Source organism: Gobio gobio, assembly GCF_949357685.1.
Source record: "Gobio gobio genome assembly, chromosome: 10".
NCBI lineage: Eukaryota > Metazoa > Chordata > Actinopteri > Cypriniformes > Gobionidae > Gobio > Gobio gobio.
The window spans coordinates 34,265,200-34,276,910 of NC_137116.1; the positions used below are offsets into that span (position 1 = coordinate 34,265,200).

Consider the following 11,711-nt stretch of genomic DNA (forward strand, 5'->3'; position numbering starts at 1 on the left):
AAATAATCGAACTGGATATTGGTGTCTCCGTGTGCTTACAATCCCACCAACAGCTCCTTGCTCGGAGAAAGGTGCCTTTCAGTAAAACAAAAGCTTTTTGTTTGTTTTTTGTTTAAGGGCTTTAAAGTGTAATGCACGAACGCAGCTGGTCTGAGAGTCTTGATCTAATCTGAATCCATCCAGTGGTATATGCACATTGTTTTGTGTTGGAAGCAGATAAACTTCACAGATAGACACACACACACAAGGACAGAGCTCTAACTCTTCTTGTGCTGTAGTACTGTCCATTAATGCCTTTTAGGGCAGTTCTTTAACAATCAATATCTGCATATTAGCATCCGTCAAAGAGCTTTGTTCACTGTCTAATACATTTGCATTTCAATATCTTTTTAAATGCGTTCTGGAAGTCTTTGTTAAAGTACGCATATATGATGGGATTCAAAAGTGAGTTGGAGTATCCGAGCCAGTTAATGACTGCACTCAGCCACTCGGGCATAAAACAGTCTTGACAGAAAGGCAAAACAAGCGCCACGATGAAGAAGGGCAGCCAGCAGAAAATGAACGTGCCCATAATGATTCCCAGAGTCTTGACCGTTTTGCGCTCTCTGGCCAGAGCCACTTTGCGCTTCGCTTCGGTGTTTTTCTCGTTTCTGTTCTCGAAGCACGGCTGAGGGTGGTTAGGCAGGCTCAGGTGGTTTTTGGAGACGGCTTGCACTTCTGTGATCTCGAACGACTCTCCGTCTTCCGTGTGTTTGAGCGCTCCGTTTACGCACGAGCCCGGCTGCGGCTCCACGCTTCGCCTCCAAGTTTTGGCCACCTCGCAGTTCGGCTTCCTCGGGAACAGCGCCGGAGACACCGAGAGGCATTTGTCCGCGATTTTAGCTTTCTCGGGTTTTTTCACTGTTTTCCTTATGCGAAACCTCGCCGCTCGGAATATCCGCCCGTAGAGGACCAGCATGAGGATGAGGGGGATGTAGAAAGCTCCAAAAGTTGAGTAGATGGTGTACCCGTGGTCTTGGCTGATTGTGCACGCGTCGGGGTTCGCCCGGTCCTCTGGTTTCCTCCAACCCAACATGGGCGGAATGGAAATGGAAAATCCTATTAGCCAAGTGAGGCTGATCAAGATAGCCGCTCTTCTGGGGGTCCTTTTATTCACATAGTCTATGGGATCAGTGATGGCCCAGTACCTATCCAAAGCGATTGCGCACAGGTGCAGGATGGAAGAGGTGCAGCACAACACGTCAAGAGAGATGAATATATCGCACATCTCCTGTCCTAAAGTCCATTTGTTCAAAACCTGATACAGGGCTGCCATGGGTAGCACCAGCACCGACACCATGAGGTCTGTGACGGCCAGGGAGCCGATGAGATAGTTGGCCACATTCTGAAGCGATCTCTCCAAAGCGATGGCAGCGATGACACACGCGTTCCCCAATATGGCAAACAGTATTAACGCGGCCAGGAAAAGCGAGCCGATTATTTGGTAAACCAGAGCAACTTCGCTAACTGTCGTCGCGTTGCCGCTCCAGTCTTGGCTTTCTGTGGTGTTGTTGTAACTCTCCATGGTGAGAGCGGTCACTCAGAAACAGTCCCTCGCGCCGGTCACCTCGCTGCTCTGAAGACGCATGGCGGGCTCCGGGCTCAGGAAGTGCCGCACGCTCGAGCTGCGATCATTGGCGGCCAGTGACGAAGTGAATTCATTTATACGAGTCGTGCTAAGTGCGTCAGAGATGGCTGAGAGGTTGGAGCGCGCACTTTGCAAAGCTGTCGTGCTAGCTTTAAAGTAGTACAAAGTTGTCCTTTCGGATATGAGCTATTCTAGTACAATACGTTTTGAGATATTCAACAGTTACTTTATGAAAGTTGAACACACAAATTCATTAAAGTGCTTGTATCTGTTAAATTGTTTCTTGGTTGCCTGTTTTGCTGACAAAGACACATTATTATATGAAAATTGATTTTTTTTCTTCACACTGTAAAAGAAAAAGCCCTCTAAAACCTTTTTATTTGTTTATTTTATTTTTGCAGTGATAAATCGATATTATATTCATGTGTATGTGCTTACAAAACTGACAACATAATATGCCAGTATAATTATGATGTTTTCGAATATCATAAATTTTTTGATGATTATTAGAATTATTATAATAGTACACACTCTATGGCTTTCGTTGTAGAGATGCATTAGGAAAAAGCACTTTCAGCACCGTGGACAGTTCCCTGCGTTACCCTGAACGGAAATCTGCTGCCATCTGGTGAGAACATGGCAAAAAGATGAAAGAACATTAATGACGGCGTAGAATGGAACGAGACCCCGTTTCCCAACGATTCAGATCGCTTTTAACACCATGAAGCATAGATTTTCCCTCAAAATTGATCAAATATAAATAATATCAATACATTTACAACTACAATATAGCAAAGTCAACAACATCCTCGGATGATCAATGTAGAAAAGTGTTTGATACCATGGTTTCGACATAGTGCCATATTACCTTCAATGGCATTGAACATGAATGTCTCTTTGGAAACATGCCAAAGTTGTGAGTGATGTGGAGGAGATGCTGAGCTGGTCATTGAAAGGTTGCATGTTCAAGCCCCGCAGAGGACAATTAAAGAGCCATCACCGTTGTACTCTTGGAGGACAGAAGCCCAGGCAGCTGTCTGTCACTTCAGTAAGGGTTCTGGCCACACTTGTTTCTTTGCTTACATTAAGGTTTTAAATATCTTTCACTGTTTAACATTCAGTACATTTGGTTATTTAGTCATTTAGTTATAATCTTGCAGCTTTGTTTGTTTCCATCATTTAATTCAAAATCAATGATTAAATAATCTAGCAAAATTGCATTAAACTGAGTTAATATGTTCTTGAAATAACCACAACAAACCCATTTTTATCCATTAAAATTAAAAGATAATTTAAATAAATATCATATCATACATTTCTAAATAATGTATATTTTATATAACATTATTATATAATATTCAATGATATATATATATGAATATATGAATATATATATACACTCACCTAAAGGATTATTAGGAACACCATATTAATACTGTGTTTGACCCCCTTTCGCCTTCAGAACTGCCTTAATTCTACGTGGTATTGATTCAACAAGGTGCTGAAAGCATTCTTTAGAAATGTTGGCCCATATTGATAGGATAGCATCTTGCAGTTGATGGAGATTTGTGGGATGCACATCCAGGGCACGAAGCTCCCGTTCCAGCACATCCCAAAGATGCTCTATTGGGTTGAGATCTGGTGACTGTGGGGGCCATTTTAGTACAGTGAACTCATTGTCATGTTCAAAAAACCAATTTGAAATGATTCAAGCTTTGTGACATGGTGCATTATCCTGCTGGAAGTAGCCATCAGAGGATGGGTATAAGGAGGTCATAAAGGGATGGACATGGTCAGAAACAATGCTCAGGTAGGCCATGGCATTTAAACGATGCCCAATTGGCACTAAGGGGCCTAAAGTGTGCCAAGAAAACATCCCCCACACCATTACACCACCAGCAGCAGCCTGCACAATGGTAACAAGGCATGATGGATCCATGTTCTCATTCTGTTTACACCAAATTCTGACTCTACCATCTGAATGTCTCAACAGAAATCGAGACTCATCAGACCAGGCAACATTTTTCCAGTTTTCAACTGTCCAATTTTGGTGAACTTGTGCAAATTGTAGCCTCTTTTTCCTATTTGTAGTGGAGATGAGTGGTACCCGGTGGGGTCTTCTGCTGTTGTAGCCCATCCGCCTCAAGGTTGTGCGTGTTGTGGCTTCACAAATGCTTTGCTGCATACCTCGGTTGTAACGAGTGGTTATTTCAGTCAAAGTTGCTCTTCTATCAGCTTGAATCCGTCTGCCCATTCTCGTCTGACCTCTAGCATCAAAAAGGCATTTTCGCCCACAGGACTGCCGCATACTGGAGGTTTTTCCCTTTTCACACCATTCTTTGTAAACCCTAGAAATGGTTGTGCGTGAAAATCCCAGTAACTGAGCAGATTGTGAAATACTCAGACCGGCTCGTCTGGCACCAACAACCATGCCACACTCAAAATTGCTTAAATCACCTTTTTTTCCCATTCTGACATTCAGTTTGGAGTTCAGGAGATTGTCTTGACCAGGACAACACCCCTAAATGCATTGAAGCAACTGCCATGTGATTGGTTGATTAGATAATTGCATTAATGAGAAATTGAACAGGTGTTCCTAATAATCCTATGTAGTGTGTGTGTTGAAATAATGTATGTGTGTGGGGGTGAAATAATTGTCTACTTGCACTTAATCACTATATTAATAAATATAATAAGAAGACCCCACATAAACTGTATGAAATGAGCACATATTTCGTTTCAGTCAGCATGACTCTCATATTCCCATATGCTTCTAATTGTTCAGACAGAAAAAGAGCTGACTGTGTCTGTTGAAAAAGGTTGGTCTAGTTATTTCACCTAATTTTACCACCCGTATAACAATGCATGCATTGTGGGCTGTTTGAATTCTATAGGCCCCCAGAGACAATTGGGTCGCTGAACTGCCACTATTTAGGGGGCTTTACCTTTGTCAACAGTGCAAAATAATTCAGGGGGCCAGTATGTTCCTGCTCACCTCTTCAACAATGAACTAAAATGTTTCCTGGCCTGCTGCAGAGTTGGATGCAGTTGGGGGGGAGGACTTGGTTCGACAGTGAGTTGTCTAATCTTGGAGATGGCCTCATATGGAAGAGAGGATCTTGGGCGTACGGCTGAGGCCCTGTGCTTGGAGGTCAGGCCCCTGCAGAGGGCCACTCTCGGAGTCAGACTAGCCCACAGGAAGGCGTTCAGTCTGGACTACAAGGACACCCATCGAGAGGCTCACCACAGGGGGCGATACTCCCCACGAGGATACTCTCATCTGCTCTTTCCAGATTGCGATCTCCGGACTGGACATACGCTGAGGTCCACAGCCAGCCAGCCGGCCTCCACTCCCCCACGCCATAGGATAAGCCCTCCTGCTGAGCCTTCCTATAGCAGGGCTATGATGCTTTCAAGACGGTCCGATCTTGAACCTGTTAGGTCGGATATTGTTAGAGGCTCGCGTGAGGATCAGGAAGCAGGCAGCTTCAACCACAGAGCTCCTCTGATGTCTCTCAGCAGCTCTGAGGAGGAACAGGAGGCTGGAGAGCAGGCTGGCAGAGCTCCAGCAGGGCTCAGCGTGACTTCATCCCTGCTTACACCTACTCCCACTGGGGAACGCAGGCTGAGCAAGAGAGAGAGGAAACGACTGAAGAGCCTGAGGAGGAGACAGAGGAGGAGAGAGCGCTGCAGACAGAACCAGCAGCAGGAGAACGTGCAGGTGAAACATAAACACACGCATACTGTCTGAGCTATAATAGCAGTCTTTTGGGAGCAGCTCAAGCTGGGATTGTTATCCACGTAAATTGATGTGACAGGCCGATGCTTTTCTGCCTGAATATAAGCTTTTCTAGAGCTGCATTTCTAGAAAAGGTAACTCTGACAGCAACTGAAGATAAGATCAACTCATTAGCAATTACTGCAAGTCTCGGTCTGTCAAATGTAATTGACATGAAAAAGACAAACAATGCATTAACAAACTTAAAATGATATGCTTTAGAGTTTTCCATAAAGTTTTTCTGTAAAGTTAGTGCCAAAAGATGAAATTAATATATAAACAAATAATGTGTCTAGTTAATGAATACAATTCATATAACTAAAAGCTAAGTAGTTTTTGTGAGTTGATGAAAAGCTAATTAATTGAATCATAAAAACATCAAATAATTAAAAAAACAAAAGAAATGTAATATTTAACTTCTTTACCTGCGTGTCATGTGATCTTTAACCAATATCAGAGAAACGTGAAAATTCAAACAAGTTGTTAAATTATTAAAATACTAACTTAATATTTCAGAGGGGACTTCAAGTAAATATTTTAGGTCAGAGGAGTTTGGCTAACAAACAGAAGTTTATGAATCTCTGAGCTAGATATTATATCAGCATCGGAGGTCTACAGTATTATTTTTATGATAAATATGAAACCTTTGATATGTGGTCTCTTGATATGAGTTTCCAGTTAAAAAAATGGAAACGCAATGGTACAATGGACACATCACCCAGAACAACAAGTACTGTAAATTTGATTGTTGATAATAATAATAATAATAATAATAATAATAATAATAATAATAATAATAATAATAATAATAATAATAATAATTTATTAATGACCTGCTGGCATTACATTATCCCTTACATACAGGCCTATATATGTAAAGGACAATGTAATGCCAGCCAGCCAATCATAAACCCACCAAAAAGGGAGAAGCAGTAAATACTATTTTTAAATTTATGAATGTATTCATATATTTACAAATATTATTCACTGATTCTCCCTTTTTTTTACTAGCACAAAATAAATCCGAATGATCACTCCCGAATTATTAACACAGAATTTATAATTTTCCAGCAGAGGGCACCTTTTAACAATCAACAGGTTCTGCATTAGGGATTCTCAACTCGGTGCAACAAACCCATTCAACAACATTAACGCTCACTTATCACTGATGTAAAATTTAAAGTGTAAGCAAATAATAGATTTATATGAATATAAAATAATGTGTTTCTTTTCACAATGGTTCATCTTTAATGCATAACACCACAAAGTGTCTCAAAGTCAAACCATAGACAACTGTTCTTAGAAAGCACTGGTCCAATAATTCCTGGTTTTGCTCTGATTACTATAGCCTACTCAAATGCAATGACGTCTTTTGCTCCTTCACTTCTCATTGTCTAGTGATAGAAGAGGGGTGAGTTGTGATTTGGAAAGAGGAGGTAAGGACCCTTCATAATACAGTGAAGAGAAAGATAAATCCTGAATTTTTATTTCAGTGGCAATAGTTATAGTCGTAGGCAGATACATACATATATATATATATATATATATATATATATATATATATATATATATATATATATATATATATATATATATATATATATATATATATATATATATATATATATTTCCCTTTTGGAGTGCTCACATTCTTTTGGCACAGTGTGGCATGGCATAACAGTTAAAATACACAAAATGCCTGCCAGTCTTAACCCATTGTTGGGGCTAATACATTACAAGTAACTAGTAAAGTAGAGCATTAATTTTAAATTTACAACAAATAGGCCTACCTGAGTTACTTTTTCAAATAAGTAATGCAGGTTACTTTGTTTTCCCATGTATTGACTGAAACCCCTCCTGTCCCCATGTTGAGGGAAATCGGGATGCAGAGGCGTTGGTTTGCACACATGATGGTTATTGTAGTTTTAGACTAAACGTGAGCATGCATTTACTCATTGCACTTGCACAAAAACAGATTCAGTATTCCTCAAAATGAATAAAAGCAGTGAAATGCAAACTCAGAATATTACACAAACATGCAATAATCAAATGCTAAATAATAGAAATATACTTTATGTATTTAATGTCACTTTGACAACTAACGTCTTTGCTAAAAAAATTATAATAAAAAAACCTTTTTATTGCTAAAGCTGAAAGGTTTGTTTGAGCGGCACCCTCTACTGAACCCAACTTTATTCATTTCTTAATCATTCAAAAATTGAAATTCTGTCATTAATTACTCACCCTCATGTTGTTCCAAACCTGCATGACCTTCATTCATCTTTGGAACACAAATTAAGATATTTTTGATGAAATCCGAGAGCTTTCTGACCCTCCCTCATACACTTTCAAGGCCCAGAGTAAAGACATTGTAGTAAACAACAACGTCATTCTCCTATGCTATAGTAAAAACAGTGTTTCCGGGTTCTAGGTCAGTACGCCGCCTCATTATTGACTAATTAATAATTATTGAGTAATTAATGACAGAATTTTCCTTTTTGGGTGAACTAACCCTTCAATTAAAAACATACGAGCAAACCCCAGCCTATAGGTGAGGAAAAAGTGTTCAAAAAGTAGTGCAATGCATTACTTTGAACAACATCTGCTTTGACCCTTCAAACATTGTAGTTGTAGCTGAGGCCAACATGTCGAGAATATGCTTTTTTCTGTGCTGAGAAAGCAAATGCACTTTGCATGCAGTTATATAGGATGAGAATGTGGACTCCGGCTCAAATTAATACAATAAAAACAACGCCATTGGTACTATTTGTGCCACTGTGTATTGTAGGACTCCTATTGTAGGAGACAAGTGCTGAGGAAGCCTCCGGAGCTGATATTCAGATATGGTAATGGCCATTTGGTTTCCAACACGTGCTGTAAGCGGTACACCAATCCCAACAGGGCCATCTGACCAATCAGAGCAGAGTAGGTTCTCAGAAAGGAGGGGTTTAGAGAGACAGGAACCTTTATTTTTTGAACCATTTCAGACATTGTGAGAAAACAGGTGATGGTGCAGTGTAAATTGTGAGTAAATCACAATTAAAGCGTTTTTATTTATTTTTTTTTTACCTTGGATGCATGTAAACTATTGTAGGAGACATCAAAAACAAAATTAGGAACCTTTAAAATAACATAATAATTTCCCTGTGGATTCCATGTGATATGTTGTTCCTGGGTTGTCAAGTGGGATGTGGAGACTTTTATGAGATGTGTATTTAGTGTTAATGACACAACTAGGGAAACAAGGAGCATGGTCTCTGGAGGTCCCAATGGGTGGGAGGGCTGTAATTATTCTGACAGTCACTGTGCACCAGAGAAGTCTTGTGTGTGACACACCATCCCTGCTCAAAGCCTGTCTCTAACAAAGTCCAAAATATGCTTCGTAGTCCAATAAGCAAGTGTGTTAAAGGTCGAGTTAAAACACTGTTTATACAAACCATCAGCAGAACACTGAAAGCGATGCTCCCTAGTAAAGGTGAAGCTCACCAGATTGTTGAGTTTAATAGCACTGAGTCATCTCCTCTCTGTTGAAGAGCTCTACAGGAAACCCATCTAGCAGCAGTGAGGATGAGGAGCTGCCCAGCCGGGATCGTGAAGGCTATATCTGTGCTGTGTGTCTGGATGTCTACTTCAGTCCATACATGTGCCATCCCTGCAGCCACGTCTTCTGTGAGCCTTGTCTGCGGACACTGGCCAAGAACTGCCCCACCAACACACCCTGTCCATTGTGCAGAACCACCATAACACATGTTTTCTTCCAGAAAGGTTGGTGTCAGGGAAAATAGACATCTTGACATGGTATCTTTTTATAAATTTGACTATTTTCTGGAATCTTTTGGGAGAACTTGTCAAAGAAGAGGTCAAAAACAGCTCATAATAGATAGATGCTAACAAGTTTATACACAAAAAAAAGAAGAAAGGCTAAAGAGACTACAAACCCATTAGAAATTCCCAAGGGAACCCATGGAGCATTAGGCTTCTGGGTTGGCCCTCGAGCAGTTCTGTAAGACAAAGATTAACAGTGAGGAGAGGAGTACTGTGAGAATAGAGCTTAAGCTGTGATCTGAGGGAAAAAGTTCATGACAGTGAATAATCTACTAACCAAAGTAGACGTGCATTAAAGGACCTGAGAATACTGGTGTGTAAGGATGGAAGAGCTCAAAAAGATGGGTCAAAAGGTATACTATATAAAAAACGATATATTTACTGATCTTTATACTGTAGTTTGCTATAGTTTTGAGTAAGGAAAATTCCTTCATATGTTTTTTTTGACAGTGATTGAACAGAATAGGCTCTTATTGATTTTCTAAACCTGACATAAAATAGGGCAGGCATGATCTGATCTGAAAAACACCCTGTATGAGATAGATATGTAAATTAAATCCATATAAAATGAGTCTGGGCTTTCTGAATGTAATGCACATTAATGCACATTGCAGTGAGCGCACTAATGATTCACAGATACATTAATTCACACATCCCACTCTTCACAGAACTAAACCATACAGCTCGAACGTTCTTCCCGAAGGAATACATGTCTCGGAAGCAGAATTTCCAGAAAGCGAGCTGTGCAAAATGGCCTCTTCCAAGCTGCCGTAAACTGTTTCGCATTTTTGGAGGTAAAACCATGTCTAAATCTAAAACTCTACGGATTCAGTTGTTATTCTTCACATGGTAGTAATGCTCATTGTTCTTTGTCTTGCTCTCTGTCTTTCTTTCTCTCTCCCACTCTTTATCTATATCTGTCTTTCTTAGGCTTTCAAAGGCAGGCAAGTCCAACTGGCAGACGGCAGTTCCCTCACAGGGGCTACAGGCTTGATTCCTTCAACTTTGAGGATGATTCGCATGGCTGGCGATTTGACATGGACATGGTGATCATCTATATATACTCCGTCAACTGGGTCATTGGCTTTATTATCTTCTGCTTCTTCTGCTATTTCTTCTTCCTCTCTTTTTAAAGAGAAGGCACGGGAAGCTGTCTGCAGTGTTTCTGAACTTTTAGGACAATACAGAAGTTGGCAAAAATGGAATCATGTGCTTCCGGACTACGTGTAGGAAACACCACCTGATCACAGAGCGAATCCATGTGGCTAAAATTCCAAAGCTTGATCTGTTTACCGCAAAGATGAATAATGATTTTTGAGTTTGTGGTTTGTCTTATAACTGTTTGCTTTTAAACAGAATTTTGGCCAACTGTGTGCCGCTTTGCATGGATAATCCCACGAGCAGTCGGACTCTTCATTTCATTCTAAGATGTATTCACATGCTTTATATTAACTGTGAATGCATTTGTGAAGGGTGTTCTCTTACAGCTCATTTCTTAAGTGCAGTGCTCAGGTTAGTAAACTGCTATTCGTAATTACCCATCAGATTCTAAACTATCCATAGAATATGCTGAGAATAATAACATTTAATATAAAACCGTTTTTGTTTGTTTTTACCGTAATTCTCCATTGGCCATAATGGTTCTTTGTGGGGTTCTCAATAACTAATGCCCAAATTTGTTGCCATATGTAATTCAACCACTATTATGTCAAATAACAGACTTTTGCGATCCAAAATAACTTTTTAAAATCACATAAAAAGGTTTTATCTCTGCAAAATTTCCCATTCGTTCCATTAAGTTTCTAAGGACTTTAATTTGCTGTTAGCATTATTTGCCATTAAGAGCATTAATCATTGATGTTATTATTATTTTATATTCAATATATAGATTTTATATAAGTAATACTTTTACATAATATTTATAATTTTATGTATTTACTTAAATCATTTTATTAAAAAAACAAAAAATGAAGCAGCAGTGAAATCTTTAATGGTGGAAATCTTTTCCTGCGCTTGAATAAATATTTCATGTTGAAAGCAAGAATAATCCTTTGTTCAGTCCCGGTTGTTAAGACATGCTGTCTTGTTCTACAACATGCTGTCAAGACATTTCACACTGGCTCCATCACATCACTTTTAGTCATCTCGACATCTGCATACACATAGATTACATTATAAAATCTCAAATGCAGTGGTTTCTCTATAGTGGTTTGGTAGAGAACAACACAACAGGCTGCCATTAGCAATCCATCCAATATTAGGTCTAATTGTGCATCTAGCTTTTTATGCAATTAGGATTCATTACAATAAACAGTAGCCTATGATTCGACCTCTAATAGAACATTTCCTAATAACCATCCGTAGCCTAAGTAGATACTTTACTTTTAATGAATGTTTAATAAGATTCATGAGATTGGTGAATCTGAGTTGGTGAGTTGGTGAATCTGTTGCATTAGTATTCTCATCCTATGAGAGTGCAGT

The 11,711-nt window shown here is 39.6% G+C and overlaps 2 protein-coding genes across 2 annotated transcripts; one reads left to right on the top strand and one right to left on the bottom strand.

Annotated features, from left to right (window-relative positions):
* Nucleotides 1-355: 355 nt before the first annotated feature.
* htr1aa (5-hydroxytryptamine (serotonin) receptor 1A a) lies at nt 356-1,564 on the bottom strand (the record flags this gene model as incomplete). The annotated part of the gene is made up of 1 exon (XM_079826647.1): nt 356-1,564. One exon carries the CDS (start codon nt 1,562-1,564, stop codon nt 356-358), a length of 1,209 nt encoding a protein of 402 aa, XP_079682773.1.
* A 3,157-nt stretch (nt 1,565-4,721) lies between these two features.
* Nucleotides 4,722-10,363, top strand: rnf180a (ring finger protein 180a; the record flags this gene model as incomplete). The annotated part of the gene is made up of 4 exons (XM_079827112.1): nt 4,722-5,348; nt 8,939-9,170; nt 9,899-10,024; nt 10,161-10,363. 4 exons carry the CDS (start codon nt 4,722-4,724, stop codon nt 10,361-10,363), a joined length of 1,188 nt encoding a protein of 395 aa, XP_079683238.1.
* Nucleotides 10,364-11,711: the final 1,348 nt, after the last annotated feature.